Genomic DNA, 20868 nt, shown 5'->3' with positions numbered 1-20868 from the left:
TTTATCCTCTGTGAATCAATCCACTCATCTCTAGAACTGATGGAACATAAGTCCATATTTATATAATAAACGGATGTGCTTCTTATTTCTTCTTATTGATAAAGCACTGACCAATTCTGCAGTGATGAAAGCAGAACAATAATTTATATCCCCCATTGGGCTCAAAGTTAGATTTCCTTATCTTAACCCCTTAAAGGGAACCTGTCACCAGATTTAGGGCCTATAAGCTGTGGCCACCACCAGTGATATCTTATATACAGCATTCAAACATGCTGTATATAAGAGCCCAAGCCATTGTGTAGAGATTAAAAAACATTTTATAATACTTACCTAAACAGTCAGTGCGGAGCAGATGGGTATCTTCGTTCTCAGAGTGCGTCGCCTCCTCTTTAGGGCCATCTTTGTCCTCCTTTTTCTGAAGCTAGTGTGGATGATGCGTCCTACGTCATCCACAATAGCCGGCATTGAGGTTTGGTGCATGCGCACTACAATACTTTGATCTTCCCTGAGCAGGGCAGATCAAAGTGCGCCTAGCCAGGACCCCAGTGTTAGCTTGTGTGGATGACATAGGACGCATCATTGCACCCAGGCTTCAGAAGGGGGAGGACAAAGATGGCCGAAAGAGGAGGCACCGGTACCAGAGAATGGAGATGCCCATCCGACCCATCTGCTCTGCATCGACCGTTTAGGTATTACTGTGAACCTAGGTAATAGGAGTAGCCTTATCCTTGTACATTTGTAATACCAAGCAAGAATCCCCTACATGGATGGTCAATGTGTGAGTGGTTATGAGTATTCCTTGTACTACCTCCACCTGATATCACTAAACTTTGTCTGCATTCTGCACTATTTTTGTATTGTTACCAGCTACAGGTAAGTATGGCCTCTTTCTTTCTGTGTTGTGTTTGGATTAGATGACCATTTCAATTAGTTGTTTTGAAATTCCTAAATAATCTTCATTAAAACATTTCCACCATTTTGCAGCAAGAGACTGCCTAAATGTCCTTTCTCTTTCTCTAGCTTTTGCACACAGTTGAAAAAAATCACCTGATCCCCTGTTCCTGCTTCTGACCGCTCTCTCTGCTCTATTCACGTGGTGTTAAGGATAGCAGGAATAAGGTGGAGGTGATTGTACATAGATCTGTAGTGAAGGGAAAAGTATACAAAGCTTTATGTAAAGATAAAACAGGCCACATAAAAAGAGGAAAACACAAGGAGAGGAGATTAGTTTAGTGACAAAGAGGTTTCCACTATGTAAACATTGGTGACCTATCCTTAGAATAGTTCATCGACACCCAACATCCCATCCATCAGCTGTTTTGGATGCCGGTGGCGGAAGTCTGTGGCTAGAAATGTTCGATTTTGGAGCTGCTCAGTCTTCTGATAGTGGTCATAGCTGGGTACTGCATACCTGCCTGCCATTAAAATCAATAGGAGGCAGATGTGTAGTACCCGGCCATGGCCACTATCAGAAGACGGAGCAGCTCCGGAACTGAGCATTTCCAGCCACAGGCTACTGCTGCCGGCACCAAGAACAGCTGATCGACAGGGATGCCAGGTGCCGGACTCCAGTTGATCAGACATTGATAACCTATCCTAAAGATAGGTAATCAATGTAAATGCAGTGGACAGTCTCTTAATGCGGTGATAATCCAACAAGGCCAATGAAGACAACAGCAACCTGGATATGTACAGAGCTCACATCCAGCCTATATTACTGTGAGTGACACTCCTGCGAGAGAAAAATCTGAAACCTGAAATAAGTGAAGGAATAAAGAGTGCAAACTAAAATATAATGACATTTTATTAACTAAAGATAACCACTGAAAAATGGAAAAATATTTTTTTCCATGTCAAAAGTGTTCATAGCCCTTAAATCTATGGAACCTCATAAGGTATTTTAAGGGACTTTTCAAAGGTCCCCCCCACTCCCATGGCAGTATAGTTGTGAATTTCTGCTGTAGACTATAGGACACCTATTTTGTGCAGGCCTTAAGGAGGAAAAAGGCCAGAATCTCAAAAAATTCAACAGGTAAGTTGAAATATATATATTTTTTCACAAATGTAATTGAGAATGTGAGGCCCATATTAGACACAACGTGAAACATTTTGCAATATCTATACAATCATAAGTAATTCTTCTAATAACTGGGTTTAAATCACTCATCAAATCAAAAATAATTATTTATTCATAAAATGTCCCTTTACTTTCTTTATGTGTTGAATATTTAAGTATTTTTAATAACCATAAAAGTTGGCAGCATTTTTACAAAGTATAGGGCAGCTCCGCAATCTGTCATTTGGAGATTATAGTTTAGAATGAAAATTTCTATGTCGCAGATGTGAACATAATAATTTAGCTTGTACTCAGTTTGGCCTACATGGCAGGGGGCAGTTTGGTAAAATCCTGATCATTTAGGTTGCAGTAAGGGGTTATTTATCCAATACTGAATAATAAAGTTAACAGCTGTTGCAGAAGCTCTAACACTAAGGAACTTTCTGTAATCCTGAATATCGTAGCACACTTTTTCACAGATGTCATATTACTTTGTAAATCGGTACATCGATAAAAACTTCCTGAAAATTGGATATCTAGTTTTTTTGTGAGTCAAGTTTTTATTTATTTTAGGATGTAATGATGTGGATAAGTGGCACGGCAATAAAAGATATGGGTTCACAAGTGAAGGGGTTGAGCACAACTAGAAGAATGGAAACTTGGCACGCCAAAATGAATGAAGAAAAATTGGACTTTTATTGCTACCACAAATTAATGTTTCGGCCCAATGGCCTTCATCAGATAATTGTGGTATCAGGCAAAATGGTTGTACCAAACACAGGCTTTACAAAAAAACAAAAAAAACAACAGAGTTTGGGTTCGGAGTTTGGGAGCTTTACATATGAACACTACTCGCGTGTGCATCGCTGAGCTCGGGGACGCCCGGTGCTCAGCCCAGTGTGAGCCACTTGTAGTGTTTGATCGGCTCAAACTGGGGGTAACAATAGCATAATCGGATGTAGTGTGCACCAAATAAAAAGGAACATCCCCATCCACTTGGCCCCGGATGTGATCTGTTTATAGCAGGCTGCATGCGGGCAGAGACCCGAACTGCCCAATTAGTGACTTCTATTAGGGTTCAGGTCAAGACGGATCCCAAAGCGAACTTTATCGAAAGTCCGGCTGAACTAAATTTCCATGGGTCCACTCATCTTTATTCAGGACCACATCGTCATTCATTAAAAAATCAAACAAAAGACAAAGAAAAATTAAGTGTACATCCATAGATATCATTGGGTATACAGAATATATATTTATATTTGTAGATATAGACATTTCACTAAGATATACATTTAACTGGGTAGTCGTGGCAGACCAAACCAGTTGGTCAACATACAGGAAAAACCTACGAAAAAAGAACAGTCTGACTAAAAATGTCTAAAAACACTAAGTTTCTAAAATACTTCATTGGGGATCAGGAGGGTAACTGGTGGATGTATAGAAGAAAGAGTACACATATTAATACGATAAATTATAAAAGCAATATGTGTCCAGGGAGACACTTCTATACAACTATAAAGTGCAGGCAGCTGATATTTATGGGATAAAACATTGAATAGTCATGGAATAGTCTATCAAATCAGGCTGTATATATATGTGTAGCGTAGAAATAGATGAATGAATATCTATAAATATATATTTATATACAATTCTAATGCATGGGTAAGTTATATGGTCAGCACTTACAAAGTGATGCACTATGACTGGACCCTCGAAAAGATGAGTGGCGGCCACCCAGACACGCGTTTCGGTTGTGGCTTCCATTTAGGAAAGTATTTCTTGATTCTAAACCTTTACAATGAAACATTCACCTCATTGAAAGTGTTCCTGATTTTGGATGTTGGAAATGGATTTTTCTTAACTAGGTTAAAACGTCTGTTATCATTCACTTTAGCAGTCTTCTCTGCTCTTCGTGACCTTTTGGTGTTGCCGAGTTCACCAGTGCTCTCAAACAAAGGTTTAAGAATGTATCAAGTTGTTTATTTGGCCATTCCTACATTTTTTGTAAAGTTACAGATATAAGAAAGTTTAAAATGTCAGTTGCCGCATAGCACGTCTCAGTGATTTGTAGGACGACACCTGCTATATTTGTAGGTTTTCTTAAGTCTATTGATGTCTCCTCTTAACCAGACATTGAAATTTCCCATGAAAATCCAATGTAAATTCAACACTTGAATCAACTCTAATTTATCTTCTTAATTTGACATGAAATAATCGCGTAAAAGGTCACATCAGACCAAAGAACATCTTTTCAGTCAATAGTTCAGCTACTTTAGAGCCTGTTGAAATGGAGGGACTAATGGCTGTACCTCCAAAAGGATAAAAACACCATGTTTATAAAGCTCTTTGAATTTAAGCTGAAAGTGTACGCTTCATTAACAATCCGATAGTTTTTTTATAAATCCATGTACTGGTTATACACAGGCTAATTTATGGAAATTCAGTAACTATCCAAATACTTCTGAACACAACAGTATGTGCAATAGATGAATACAGTGTGCAAGATTTATCAGGGTATCATCTTCTGAATTTGTAGATTAGAGGGACTGCATTAGCACCTTTATCTATTGTTATATGACATATAAAGTACACATTGTTCTATCAGACATGATATTTTTCTAGTCAAACTCCTCCCTATTATCACTATAAAAGTGGTTATTAGAACAGATGTCATGTTATTTAGGAGGGGATAAAAATGAGCATGTCAATGGTTACTTTGGTCATATGATGTGACATCGTTTTGAGCTACTTTGGTTATGTTATGTGAAATTGTTATTAATTGATTTGGTCATTATGAGTTACTTTGGTCATATGATGTGATGTTTGTATGAGTTACTTTGGTCATATGATGAGATGTCATTATGAGTTACTTTGGTCATATGATGTGACATCGTTTTGAGTTACTTTGGTCCTATGATGTGACATTGTTTTGAGTTACTTTGGTCATATGATGTGACATCATTATGAGTAACTTTAGTCCTATGATATGACATCGTTTTGAGTTACTTTGGTCATGTGATGTGACATCATTATAAGTTTCTTTGGTCATATAATGTGACATTCTTATATGCTACTTTGGTCATATGATGTGATGTCATTATGAATTACTTTGTAGATGTATAAGTAAAATATATCTTTGTACCGTGTTAGCCAGTAGAGATAAAAAAAATTTGTATAAAAGAACAGAAAGTCCTCAGTGGTTGATACCTTTTAATGGCTAACTGAAAAGATGGTAATAATTGCAAGCTTTCGAGACTACTCAGGTCTCTTCATCAGGCATTTGTAGATGTAGAAACTTGGCACTTAACTTGGCACTTAAGATCAATGTGAATAGTGTTTTTTATTGTGAAGAACTTGTAGGGCCAGCACAAAGACCTTCATCAGTGTGAGTTTAGAGGTTCCTCAGAAAGTATACTAACGTGGCGAGCGACGTTGCTGGGTATGAGTGCCACATGGACACCACGTCAAACCCAGCAACGCTATTCACCACAATACTATACTTTCTGAGGACCCTCTGTATGCCCACTGATTTAGGTCTTTTGACGAAACGTCTGTGCTTGTGCTAGCCCTCCAAGTTCTTCACAATAAAAACCACTATTCACATGGATCTTGAGTGCCAAGTTTCTACATCTACTAGAGACTTTTTGGACCCTACTTGTGCACCACCCCAGAAATGTCATGCGTATCAACTCACTATGAATTACTTTGGTCATGTCATATGACATTTTTATGAGTTACTTTGGTCTTGTGACATCTTCATTTGTTACTTTGGTCATGTAATGTGATATCATTATTAGGGATGATCGAATACCACAAATATTCGGCAATGGCCATATTCGCCGAATAGGTCGCCACTAGTCGACTATTTGCGAATATTCAATATGCAATGTAAGTCTATGGGAAACCCGAATAGTTGCCGAATAGGAACTATTCGGGCTTCCCATAGACTTACATTGCGCATCCAATATTCACATAGCGGTGAACTATTCGTCAGATATTCGCGAAGCCGAATATTGCAGAATATTTTGCGATATTAGATTATCCCTAATCATTATGAATTAATTCAATCATGTGCCGTGATGTCATTATGAGTTACTTTGGTCATACAGTTAGGTCCAGAAATATTTGGACAGTGACACAAGTTTTGTTATTTTAGCTGTTTACAAAAACATGTTCAGAAATACAATTATATATATATATAATATGGGCTGAAAGTGCACACTCCCAGCTGCAATATGAGAGTTTTCACATCCAAATCGGAGAAAGGGTTTAGGAATCATAGCTCTGTAATGCATAGCCTCCTCTTTTTCAAGGGACCAAAAGTAATTGGACAAGGGACTCTAAGGGCTGCAATTAACTCTGAAGGCGTCTCCCTCGTTAACCTGTAATCAATGAAGTAGTTAAAAGGTCTGGGGTTGATTACAGGTGTGTGGTTTTGCATTTGGAAGCTGTTGCTGTGACCAGACAACATGCGGTCTAAGGAACTCTCAATTGAGGTGAAGCAGAACATCCTGAGGCTGAAAAAAAAAGAAAAAATCCATCAGAGAGATAGCAGACATGCTTGGAGTAGCAAAATCAACAGTCGGGTACATTCTGAGAAAAAAGGAATTGACTGGTGAGCTTGGGAACTCAAAAAGGCCTGGGCGTCCACGGATGACAACAGTGGTGGATGATCGCCGCATACTTTCTTTGGTGAAGAAGAACCCGTTCACAACATCAACTGAAGTCCAGAACACTCTCAGTGAAGTAGGTGTATCTGTCTCTAAGTCAACAGTAAAGAGAAGACTCCATGAAAGTAAATACAAAGGGTTCACATCTAGATGCAAACCGTTCATCAATTCCAAAAATAGACAGGCCAGAGTTAAATTTGCTGAAAAACACCTCATGAAGCCAGCTCAGTTCTGGAAAAGTATTCTATGGACAGATGAGACAAAGATCAACCTGTACCAGAATGATGGGAAGAAAAAAGTTTGGAGAAGAAAGGTAACGGCACATGATCCAAGGCACACCACATCTTCTGTAAAACATGGTGGAGGCAACGTGATGGCATGGGCATGCATGGCTTTCAATGGCACTGGGTCACTTGTGTTTATTGATGACATAACAGCAGACAAGAGTAGCCGGATGAATTCTGAAGTGTACCGGGATATACTTTCAGCCCAGATTCAGCCAAATGCCGCAAAGTTGATCGGACGGCGCTTCATAGTACAGATGGACAATGACCCCAAGCATACAGCCAAAGCTACCCAGGAGTTCATGAGTGCAAAAAAGTGGAACATTCTGCAATGGCCAAGTCAATCACCAGATCTTAACCCAATTGAGCATGCATTTCACTTGCTCAAATCCAGACTTAAGACGGAAAGACCCACAAACAAGCAAGACCTGAAGGCTGCGGCTGTAAAGGCCTGGCAAAGCATTAAGAAGGAGGAAACCCAGCATTTGGTGATGTCCATGGGTTCCAGACTTAAGGCAGTGATTGCCTCCAAAGGATTCGCAACAAAATATTGAAAATAAAAATATTTTGTTTGGGTTTGGTTTATTTGTCCAATTACTTTTGACCTCCTAAAATGTGGAGTGTTTGTAAAGAAATGTGTCCAATTCCTACAATTTCTATCAGATATTTTTGTTCAAACCTTCAAATTAAACGTTACAATCTGCACTTGAATTCTGTTGTAGAGGTTTCATTTCAAATCCAATGTGGTGGCATGCAGAGCCCAACTTGCGAAAATTGTGTCACTGTCCAAATATTTCTGGACCTAACTGTATGTTGTGATGTCATTATATGACACATCATAATGTCAATATCACAATACAACTGCATGGTCCGATGGAGTCCAATCAAGAATGACCAGAGCAGAATTTTCTTAATTAGAGTTGTGTTTGACGTTTGGATGGTCACATTGTAAGGTCAATTAGGTAAAGCTAGTGCATTATCTAAGTGGGAAGTTGAGTATTAATCTGCATACATACAAGAAATTCAGATATATACAAGTACAATAAGACAAAGGTACAAACACACTAAATTCACATATACACAAGTACAATAAGACATTTGTATACAAACACAATATAAATTCACAATTCAAAACCCCCTGAAAACGGTCCGCCAAGAGTTATGCTATGAATAGCAAGAAAAACAAAGAAAAGAAGGACGCTTCAATTAAGTGTAAAATGTATATCTAAATGCAGGCTGGAACGTTTTAACAGTAATGACATCTATGCCTTCTACCCAACCGAAACAGCTGTCAGCGGCACTTACATTCAGTGCAACATATTAGCACGTGGCTGTTTGCCAAAACCATTTGCATTTAGAGAATTACACTTTTACACTTGTTAAAATTGAAAATGACTAAACAAATGGCATGTGATGAGCTGCCTAACCTGTAATCTGTGCATTTAATTCCTAGTAGCTACACAAAAAAAATTGTTTAAAAGAACAGAGAGTCCTCAGTGGTTGATACCTTTTAATGGCTAACTGAAAAGATGGTAATAATTGCAAGCTTTCGAGACTACTCAGGTCTCTTCATCAGGCATGGTATAACACAAAATCTGAAGAGTCACGTATTTATACACAACAGGACTTAGAATAGTGCAGTAAAAAAAAAAAAAAAAAAAAAGGAACAAGTTATATGAAACAGAACTATCTCTATGGCAGGGGGACAAGCTGTTCTAGCCATAAATACTGATGCAGTTCAGTGTGAAAGTTTTATTGTCCTTTGATAAGGGTCTGGTCTAGGGCTGTGACATGCTCGGATGGTCAGAGGAGCACATCTTTTAACTGATGTAAAAAGACATGAATCCATGAGACACATTCATTCCTTCTCTGAATGTGTCAAAGGTCATCATAAGTTTGTACTCCCATAGTCTCCTGTCTCTCTGGGACTTGAAGTTTCCTTTCAATACCAGCAATTTCATGTCCATGATGCTGTGGTCTGGGTTACAAAAATGTTTGGCCACAGGTAGATCCATCCTTTTTTCTCTAATTGTGTGGCGGTGAGAATTCATCCTTGTCCTGAGCTGTTGTCCTGTCTCCCCTACATACAGACCCCCAGTTGGACATTTGGTACATATAACTGGGGGTCTGTATGTAGGGGAGACAGGACAACAGCTCAGGACAAGGATGAATTCTCACCGCCACACAATTAGAGAAAAAAGGATGGATCTACCTGTGGCCAAACATTTTTGTAACCCAGACCACAGCATCATGGACATGAAATTGCTGGTATTGAAAGGAAACTTCAAGTCCCAGAGAGACAGGAGACTATGGGAGTACAAACTTATGATGACCTTTGACACATTCAGAGAAGGAATGAATGTGTCTCATGGATTCATGTCTTTTTACATCAGTTAAAAGATGTGCTCCTCTGACCATCCGAGCATGTCACAGCCCTAGACCAGACCCTTATCAAAGGACAATAAAACTTTCACACTGAACTGCATCAGTATTTATGGCTAGAACAGCTTGTCCCCCTGCCATAGAGATAGTTCTGTTTCATATAACTTGTTCCTTTTTTTTTTTTTTTTTACTGCACTATTCTAAGTCCTGTTGTGTATAAATACGTGACTCTTCAGATTTTGTGTTATACCATGCCTGATGAAGAGACCTGAGTAGTCTCGAAAGCTTGCAATTATTACCATCTTTTCAGTTAGCCATTAAAAGGTATCAACCACTGAGGACTCTCTGTTCTTTTAAACAATTTTTTTTATCTCTACTGGCTAACACGGTACAAAGATATATTTTACTTGTAGTAGCTACACAGTCTAATATTATACACAGTGTGACCATTTTCCCCCCTATGTATGAATATGTATACAGTTTGCAGTTGTGTAAATCCGAACTATGAATATTCCTGCAGCTGCGGTAATGTTAATATTGACTTAGCGCTGTTACCCATAAGCTGGTAATGATGCGATGATTTAGAAGCTGCCTATGGCTTCTTATAGGATGGACATTTTATTATATTATTACATGCTTCTATATACACACTGTGTGGTATGTATCTTAATACATACAACTGGAACCAAACTATAAAGGATCTGGATTATGTGTTATGTGGACATAAAAAAACATATAAATTAGAGAGGTAGCATAAAGCCATTGCTAGAACAGAAGATACCCGAGTCTCCAAGAGTATGAAAGTAGCTTAAAAAATAAATAGACAGATCTTTTGAGGAACCAGAGTTGAAAGGGTAATGCAAACTTATACAAATGCTAAAAATAATATCCATATGTGCCATAACGATGCCACCATAGCTCAGTGGTAGTTATTTTACATGTCCAGCTATGTGCAGAGGAGTTATTTTTTTGCCAGCAAAATTTGCTATGGGCAGGCAATGTAAAGGGCTATCGTTCCAATTAGTCTATTCTCACATGCGCCTGTATAAAGGTGTAAGGTAGTGCTCAACTTATTCCCTGCTTTAATACAATAGAGAGCTACCACTCGCTGACCCTACACAGTGTGCAGTCCAATATTCATGGATGGGGGAAAGAAAGAAAAAGTCGCTGACCACAAGAGCTTACACTTTACAAGCGAGAGAGAGGATCTCCCTGGTTATAACAGCTTACATTCTATGGGAAAAAGAGCAAGGACCCTGCTAACCATAAGAGCTTACACTCTACAGGAGAGAGGACCCCACTGACCATAAGAACTTACATTCTACAGGAGAGAGAGAGGACCCTGCTGACCATAAGAACTTACATTCTACAGGAGAGAGAGAGGACCGTGCTGACCAAAAGAACTTACATTCTATAGAAGAGCGAGAGGACCCTGCTGACCATAAGAACTTACATTCTACAGGAGAGAGAGAGGACCGTGCTGACCATAGGAACTGACACTCTACAGAAAAGAGAGAGGACCCTACTGACCATAATAGCCTACACTCTACAGGAGAGAGAGAGGACCTCTCTGAGTAAAAGAGCTTACACTCTACAGGAATTAGAGGATCCTGCTGTCCATAAGAGCTCATACTTTACAGGTGTGACAGGACCCTGCTGACCATAACAGTTTACAAAACATAGAGTGTAGCCCACTTGCCATAAGAGCTTACACTCTACAGGTGAGAGAGGACCCCTCTGACCATGAGCTTAAGCTTTAGAGGAATGAGAGGACCCTGCTGACTATAACAGCTTACAATTTACAAGAGAAAGAGGACCCTACTGACCACAAAAGCTTACACACTAAAAGAGAGAGTGGACCACAGTGATCATAACAGCTTGCACTCTACAGGAGAGGACTTCACTGACCATAGGAGCTTACACTCTGCAGGAGAGAGAGGACCCTGATGAGGTTTCGAGCTTACACTCTACAGGAGAAAGAGAAAGGACCCCACTGACCATAAGAGCTTAAACACTACAGGAGAAAGAGAGAGGAACCCACTGACCATAAGAGCTTATACTCTACAGGTGTGAGAGGACCCTGCTGACTATTACAGTTTACAAGAGAGAACAAGGACCCCACTGGCCATTAAAGCTTACACTCTACAGGAGAGGGAGAAAGAATCCCACTGACTATAAGAGCTTACACTATATATAAAAGATAGACTTACCCAGTGACCCTGGAGATGGAATGTGACTCTGCCATACAAACTCTGCTCCACTGGGAACTGCTGATCTATGATGGTCCGGGTACTGACCACCACTGTACCATGTCATACCTAAATGATGTTTGCCTGCTCTCTGATGCCTCAGCAGTGTGGACAACTGTGTTGGGCAGGTATTTATTTTGCAAAATGTGAATCGAATCTCAAAATGTTCAAATTTGATTGACACTGCAATTTTCAGGAAATTCGACTTGAACTTGATTCCCCGTAAATCAATTCACTCATCCCCAGCTTTTAGCCCATGTTTATGGGCAGCATTATTGCTGAGCTGGTTGTACCAATTCTAAAAAGTCATTGTACATACAATGTGATGAAAGACTCCACAGGTAACCCGCGAACAATGTAAGTAAGAGGTCAGAGATAAAACTCACAGGCAATAAATTAATGTTTTATACCATAGTCTGAACATGAATGAAAAACTAACTACATATTGATGGTTGCAACTGACGGATGAAGACATTTTTTTTTCAGTTGTCTTTAGTGTCCCTTATTATACAAGATTCTCATTCACATTAATGATATGGTTTGAGAAATGTAAAATATTTTCTTACTTTACAGGATTACTCCTCAGCTTGTTTTTTTCACTGGCCTGTTTAAAAGGAAAATAAAATTAAGGTTATTCATTTAACAATAATGAAAAAAGTAAATGTGATAAGGTAACAATTTTGTTAAACTCTAAAGACATATTATGGCCTGTTCACAGCACAATTTCTTAAATAAATATTGTTCATACACTTGAAAGACACTCAATATCTACATTAAATATGGCCAAAGAGATCTTTCCCCCTGCCTGGTATATACAGTCATGGTGCATACAGGCACACAATGCAAAGATTGAGTAAACTTCTCCTATACTTTCTAATTTCAGGTGTGATTTTCATATTGCCCACCTCTGTTAATTACCACAGGTGAATTTGAACGAATATCTCATGCTTGAAACAAAATTGTTTACCCCCAATTTTGGAAAAGTGCCAACATTTTTGGGGTTTTCTCTGAAATCATGTACAATTTGCCTTTTTTTCTTCATTTTTTTTGTGCTGTTTCAATACACACAAAGGAAGTAAATATGTATAAACAAAATGTGTAATTGCAATCATTTTCTGGGAGAAATACTTTATTTTCTGGAACAATTTCAAGGGTGCCAACACTTTCACAATGATTATATCAATATAATGCAAAAAAAAAAAAAGTATTGAATATTACACTGATCTCTGACACTTCATTCTTTAGATCCCGACACAGATATATCAATCGGAAAGCCTGTACAACTGTACAGGGGCTAAAGATGTAAGTGGGACCATTTCTACCTCCAAAGCAGGTGGAATTTGGCATTAAGATCAGCTATTGCACTACAAATGGCCCATATATTGTTCTTGCACGTGAGCCCTTTTCTGTCTTTGTCTATCAGAGCTCAAAGCCCAATAAAAAAAAAAGAAGGCCACAGATCATTATTGCATTTATGCCTTTTTTGTTGTTTTTTGGTGTTTTGCACCTGTTTTTCTTTTATTTTGGTTTGCATGTCTATTATTTTGCTAGACACTATAGATGGAAAACCAGGAAACATCCAGATCCCATGATCCAAACACAATAATAGATGGGTTTACTGGCTAATTCACAAAGAGTATGATCAAGACACAGAGTGTAGATATGCTTGATCGAGCATCGGAGTGCTCGAGAGGCTCGTTAGTTGATTGAGTCTTGCGGGTACTCAAGCGCCATGTTTCGTGGCTGTTAGACAGCCTTTAAACATGTGGGTATTGCCTACCATACACGGTACTGCCATAGCCATGTTTGATAATACATTGGTGAATGAGGGATAGTGTGGCGTAAAGGCTGCTTTACACGCAGCGACATCGCTAGCAATGTCGCTCGTGAAAGCCCCCGCCCCCGTTGTTTGTGCGTCACGGGCAAATCGCTGCCCATGGCATACAAAATAACTAGTACCCGTCACACATACTTACCTTCCTAGCGACGTCACTGTGGCCGGCGAACAGCCTCTTTTCTAAGGGGGGCGGTTCGTGCGGCGTTATAGCGACGTCACACGGCAGGCGTCAAATAGAAGCGGAGGGGGGAGAGCAGCAACATGAAAGTCACGTCCACCTTGTTGCTGGAGGACGCAGGTACAGTGTTGTTCGTTGTTCCTGGGGTATCACAAGTAGCGATGTGTGCTGCCTCAGGAATGACGAACAACCTGCGTCCAAAATCAGCAACGACATTTGGAAAATGGACGACGTGTCAACAATCAATGATTTGGTGAGTATTTTGCATCGTTAGCGGTCGCTCGTATGTGTCACACGCAATGACGTCGCTAACGAGGCCGAATGTGCGTCACGAATTCCGTGACCCCAACGACATTTCGTTAGCACACACAGGAAAAAATAGTTTATTTGAAAAAAGACTAAAGGGGGCTTCCCTTTAGTCTTTTTTCAAATAAACTATTTTTTCCTGTGTGTGTGTTTTTTTTTCCTTTCATTTAGTGGGATAGTAATGGGGAGTTTAATAGACGCCTCTCAATTACTAACCCCTGGGCTTCATGCCAGCTGACATTAAACAGCTGACAACAACCCTGAAAAATATTACCCGATTGCCACTGTACTAAGGCAATCGTAAAAAGCCAAGGCAAAGACCCAACTTTGGTGTATCTAATGTAATGTGCCACTTTTGGGGTGACTGCAAGCTGGCATTTTTAGGCTGGGAAGTACAAAATAATGACAGACCTTCTCAGCCTGATAGTATCAAACCACAACGGTCTGCTTTACCTTGGTTGGTTATTAAAAATGGGATAGAACCCTCGTTTTTTAAAAATTATTTATTTATTTCCCAGCAGCAACCTGGGAGTCCAGGCATCTTCCCCATGCTGTTTACAACCATTTCAAAGACTTTCCTGATTATCCATTATGGTTTCCTGGAAAAAAAAGATTTTCCCCATCGACTTTAAAAATAATTAGAATTTTTTTTTTTACTTTTTGCATACTTCATAAATCATGTGCGACATTTTGATTAATTTGGAGCAAAAAAATAAAAATATTATATATATATATACACACACACACATCTCACAAGATAGAAGAGAAAAGGGACTTAAAATAATGCAATTCATAAATCGGACTCTTAATGTACAGATTTTTTAACACTGAAGACTAGAGTGGAAGAGACCATTCAACTAAATAAAAGCTATTGAAAGGCTCATTTTATAATCGGTGTTAAACAGATACAACTAAAGCCTATGGGTGATAAATGGATAACAGAGGCATCCGTTTTCCTACATGTCTTCAAAATCTATATAAAAGCTCATGACGTATTTATTAAATGGATGACATTATACAGATGTAATTGTTAGACATCCATCACCCTTTGTTTAAAGTTTATGTCTGGGGTTTTTCTTGGCTGTAACAAAAAATGTGATATTAACGGGGTCTTAGATAAGGTCTCTTCCTTATGTGACCTCATGCCTAGTATATCTATGCCAAAAAAAATCCTCTCAATCATGTTTTTTGCCAAAAATGTCTAATAGTCTTGATGAAAGAATATCCTATAGCTTGTGTCTGCAGCCTCTATTCATGTCTAGGTTATATGTGGGCAGATAAAAGGAGCTTCGAGCAACACATGATGGTAGTATCAGACTGCACCACAGTGACTGTAGTCTATAGCGATGGAGAAAGCAAGGTTTTTATAGACGATACTCGCCCTAAGTAAGGTATTTTAATTAAGACTATTGAAAAAAAATTGTTAAAAGAACTGAAGTCCTCATAGGTTGATACCTTTTAATGGCTAACTGAAAAAATGGTAATAATAGCAAGCTTTCGAGACTACTCAGGTCCCTTCATCAGGCTCAGTATAATACAAAATCTGAAGAGTCACATATTTATACACAACAAGACATAGAATGGAGCAGTAAATAAGACAAGTTATGTGAAGCAGAACTATAAGCATGGCAAGGGGACAAAAATTGTTTAAAAGAACTGAAGTCCTCAGTGGTTGATACCTTTTAATGGCTAACTGAAAAGATGGTAATAATAGCAAGCTTTCGAGACTACTCAGATCTCTTCTTCAAGCCAAGTATAACACAAAATCTGAAGAGTCACATATTTATACACAACAAGACATAGATTGGAACAGTAAATAAAACAAGTTATATGAAGCAGAACTATCAACATAGCAAGGGGACAAACTGTTGTGGCAGTAAATATTGCAGCAGTTCATGGATAAGGAGTGTGAAAGTTTTATTGACCTCTGATTGAGGTCTGGTCAAGAGTTGTGATGCTCCCAGATGGTCTGAGGAGCACATTTCTTAATTGGAGGATACCAGAATGCACCGCTCAAAATGGACTATTGAAAAAGCGCTTCATTTCTGGTTGACTTTAAAGCATATTAGTTCATTCAGGTGATTGCTCAGAATAAGCTGCCATTTTTGAATAGTGATGAATAACAATATTTCTGTCCATTGTATGACTTGTATCCTGCATGTTCACGAGTATTTTCCTCTATATACAGTATTCCCATTTTCAGTAGTCTCTGAGCTACTGGGTAGAAATGAACTGCTATAATGTCTCCAATACACAGAACACAGACACATGAGGATTGCATTTATCCAGCTCTCTTTGTAGGACATATGAATAATCAGGAGCATGGAGATCATCATACAACAGTACAAACAGTGTAGCTGTGAAAACAGTGAAATAAAACACTTTCTTGAACATTGAAGCTCCATGTCTCGGCCTCTTTTATTTACTTTGCTTCTTCTCATCCTCCCCCTCAATAAGCAATTATCACCTGATCTTTAAGTGGCTTGGCACGTCTTGTCTTAAGGTACCGTCACACTTAGTGACGCTCCAGCGATCCCACCAGTGATCTGACCTGGCAGGGATCACTGGAGCGTCACTACATGGTCGCTGGTGAGCTGTTAATCAGGCAGATCTCCACAGCGATTAGAGATCAGCCACCAGCGACCCGTGTAATGACACTGTGCTTGGTAACCCTAGAACACATCGGGTTACTAAGCAAAGCGCTTTGCTTATAGTCACCTGATGTGTACCTTGGCTACGTGTGCAGTGAGCAGGGAGCCGTCTTCTAGAAGCTGCGGATGCTGGTAACCAAGGTAAATATCGGGTAACCAAGCAAAGCGCTTTGCTTGGTTACCCGATGTGTACCTTGGTTAATAGTGTCTGCAGAAGCCGGCTCCCTGCTACCTGCACATTCAGATCATTGCTCTCTCACTGTCAAACACAGCGATGTGTGCTTCACAGTGGGAGAGCAATGACCAAAAAATGGTCCAGGACATTCAGCAACCGGCGACCTCACAGCAGGGGCCAGGGGCCAGGTTGTTGCTGGATGTCACACACAGTGACACCACTAGCAAGATCGCTGTTGCGTCACAAAAACCGTGACTCAGCAGCAGCGATGAGACGTGACCTTTAAGTAAGAGGCATAGCAGTTGTTTAGTGAATACTTTTTAGTGAATGCTAAGAATTAAAAGGGAGAGCAAGTGGCTCATAAGTGGAGAAAGAAGAACATTTCTGTGATAAGATGTATACCAAAAGTTTAATATTTCCTTGTACTATGGAAACAACCATGACCCTTTAAATGGACCTTTCAATTTTTTTTCTAGTTTAAACAGAGGACCTGCTCTGATTGGTGCTTCTTCACTGATTCTAGAACAGTTTTTATTTTTCTTCATTGTCCTTCCATTCAATGTTTTTTCCTTCTACCAATAAAAAAATAATATCTTCCCTTGTACCAAGTGGGCGTAGACCACCAAAACCTCTCTGTGGGAGTTGGCTTTTTTCTTCTGATTCCCGCCAACCTAAAGATGGCCATATCCAAAGAGCAGTGCTATGGTATACGCCCAGTCAATTGACGGGCAAATTTACATCTTTATTTCCAGGGGGCATAACTTTGGAACGGAGGGGCAAATTGGAAAACTAAAAACTGTTCCAGAATCAGTGGAACACCAGCCATTGGAAACAATATTCAGTTAAATAAAATATAATCACTGAAACATCCTTCCTAAGAAGTGTCAGCATAAACAGTAAATTATTTCACTGTAGACTTATTCTGCTAATGAATGTATAGGAAAAAGCAAATGACAAGGCTCGTTAAATGGGTCAATTTTGACTTTTAGGACTTCTACTTCCAATAGGTGCCACTAAACTTCATCTACTTCCTCCCTGAAGAGACAATTTGCATATTTCCCAAAGGAGCAGTGCAGCTTAAAGTCTCCTCACTACTGGCATGCCAGATTGGTGTGTCAGTCTCTGTAAGGAGAAAAGCTTTACCCTTGGACCCAGTCTTAGCCTCTCATACAGTCAGATCAGATCTCATACTTTGCACGGATGAGGGACAACCATGCCGAAACACCAAGTCTGCAAATTGTTCTGATCTGGAATAAATCCTAAGTCATATAACAAGGCTTGTTAAAGGGTCACTTTTGATTTTTAGGATTGCTACCTCCAATAGGTGGCACTAGAGTCTGTTTACTTCTTCACTGAAGAGACAATCTGCATATTTCCCTAAGGAGCATTACGGCTTAAACTCTCCTCAACACTGACATGCCAGATTGCTTCCTCCTTAGTGGTACTTTGCACGCTGCGACATCGCTAGCCGATGATAGTGATGCCGAGCGCGATAGTACTCGCCCCCGTCGCACATGCGATATCTTGTGATAGCTGCCATAGCGAACATTATCGCTACGGCAGCTTCACACGCACTTACCTGCCCTGTGATGTCGCTCTGGCCGGCGACCCGCCTCCTTCCTAAGGGGGCGGGTCGTGTGGCATCACAGCGACGTCACACAGCAGGTGGCCAATGGAAACGGAGGGGTGGAGATGAGCGGGACGTAAACATCCCGCCCACCTCCTTCCTTCCGCATAGCCCGTGGAGGCAGGTAAGGAGAATGTCCTCGCTCCTGCGGCTTCATACACAGCGATGTGTGCTGCCACAGGAACGAGGAACAACATCGCACCTGTCGTTGCAGCGAAATTATGAAAATGACCGACACTACACAGATCACCGATTTACGATGCTTTTGCGATTGTTTATCGGTGCATCTAGGCTTTACACGTTGCAACGTCGTTACCGGCGCTGGATGTGTGTCACTTTTGATTTGACCCCAATGACATCGCAGTAGCGATGTCACAACGTGCAAAGTACCCCTTAGACCTTAGCCTCTCATACAGCCAGATCAGATCTCAGACTTTACACTGATGAGGGGCAATCACCCCGAAACATCATGTCTGCAAACTGAGGTTCTGATCCAGCATAAATCCTAAGTCATATGACAAGGCACTAGAGTTTGTCTACTTACTCCCTGAAGAGACAATTTGCTAGGAAAAAGCAGGAATTGTACAGACAAAAAATGCACATTATAGCATTGTGCTCCCTCTTCTCCTTTGAGTTGTGGAACATGCTGTGTTTTTAGTTTTGTTTTTTTAGCTATCTACCATGTAGATGTATTATAATAGTGTAGTAACAGTTCTTCACAAAAAGCAATTTGTGAGCCCATTTTTTAAATTGAGCTTTTTTAACATTTTTTTTCACATGATTCCTTTCTACAAAATTATTTTCTGTTACTACCTTTTGAGACATAACCTTTTACAAACACTTATTATTTAAATTCATATTTATGGATAAGACTACAATTATTTTTTATTGCACTTCAAAATGGTGAAAAGGCAAAAAACAGCAATATAAATTCCCTTACACTTATAGTTTATTGGCACTTCAATGCAAAGTAATTTTCTTGTAAAGTACTTAAAAGCAGAAACTGACAGTGTTAAAACACTAAAACGCTCGGCTTATATAAACTGCCTTGTGGATGTGGCTTGTGGTCTGCCAAGCTCCCATTGAGACGTGTCGTAGAATTACTATTGTTGTTAGCATACTGATTCCTTCCTCGTGACAAGTGATCCTACAATACAATACATGAACTGCAGAGGTTAATGCTAAAAAAGGCAGCTCTTCTCTTTCAAGGCAAAAAAAATCTTACAATGGAAACAAACAACTACACTAATATCCTGGAACAAAATACATTGTGACAGATGATTGAAAAAAGGCCACATACATAACAATAAAGCTGATCAGATCCGGAGGGGGATATAATTCATCACTTATGATTTCTAAACAAATCAATTCTGATCAATGGAAATCTGGTTAGTGGAATATTTTCAGTTATTTATAATTTATTGCCAATTTAATAATTAGCCAAATCTATTTGCCATCATTTCCATTGGCTATCAGGCTAACTTTTGATTTATTGGCTAGTAGACCCATCTCTAGGAAATGTATTTTGGCTATCATCCTTAAATTATAAACTTTCCTGATTCGATATTTAAAAATAAATAATTAAAAATTCCTTCCAAAGGTTGTTTTTTTTTTTAATATATATATATATATATATATATATATATATATATATATATATATATGTCTATACTGCTACTATTGAGTACACCCCTAAATGAAATGGCCATATTGTGTTGAAGTGTCAATATTTTGTGTGGCCACCAATATTTTCAAGCACTGCCTTAACTCTCTTGGGCATGGAGTTCGCTAGAGCTTCACAGGAGCCACTGGAAGTCCATTCCATCCTCCATGACAATATCACGGAGCTGGTAGAAGTTAAAAATCTTTTTCTCCTCCACCTTCCATCTGATGATGCCTCACAGATGCTCAATAGGGTTTAGGTCTGTAGACATGCTTGACCAGTCCAGCCCCATTATCTTCAGTTTCTTTAGTATGGCAGTGGTTGTCTTGGAGGTGTGTTTGGGGTCGTTATCGTGTTGGAATACTGCCCTGCGGCCTAGTTTCCAAAATGGATCATTCTCTGATTTCATATGTCACTGTACATGTTGACATTCATGGTTCCCTCAATGAACTGCAGCTCTCCACAGCTAGCAGCACTCATGCAGTCCCAAACCATGACACTACCACCACCATGCTTGACTGTAGGTAGGACACAGTTGTCTTTCTACTCTCTACTCCTTACCTGGATGCTGACACAAACACTTGACACCATCTGAACCAAATACATTTATCTTGGTCTCATCAGACCACAGCACATGCTTCCAGCAATACATATCATTAGTCTGCTTGTCTTCAGCAAACTGTTTGCGAGCTTTCTTGTGCATAATTTTTAGGAGAGGCTTCTTTCTTGGAAGAGAGCCATGCAGACCAATTTGATACAGTGATCGATAAATGGTCTGAGCCCTCACCCC

At 39.6% G+C, this 20868-nt stretch overlaps 1 protein-coding gene across 3 annotated transcripts in view; it reads right to left on the bottom strand.

The window, feature by feature from the left end:
• AFF2 (ALF transcription elongation factor 2) overlaps window positions 1-20868 on the bottom strand; it is a 763896-nt gene that overhangs the window by 158609 nt on the left and 584419 nt on the right. For all 3 annotated transcript variants that reach the window (XM_075323783.1, XM_075323786.1, XM_075323784.1), the window contains exon 9: window positions 12208-12245. In XM_075323783.1, coding sequence (XP_075179898.1) covers window positions 12208-12245 — 38 coding nt within the window. The remainder of the gene's footprint in view (window positions 1-12207; window positions 12246-20868) is intronic.

Source organism: Anomaloglossus baeobatrachus, chromosome 9, assembly GCF_048569485.1.
Source record: "Anomaloglossus baeobatrachus isolate aAnoBae1 chromosome 9, aAnoBae1.hap1, whole genome shotgun sequence".
Lineage (NCBI taxonomy): Eukaryota > Metazoa > Chordata > Amphibia > Anura > Aromobatidae > Anomaloglossus > Anomaloglossus baeobatrachus.
Note: the sequence above shows the minus strand (reverse complement) of the source record. Positions and strands in the feature narration are given on the sequence as shown.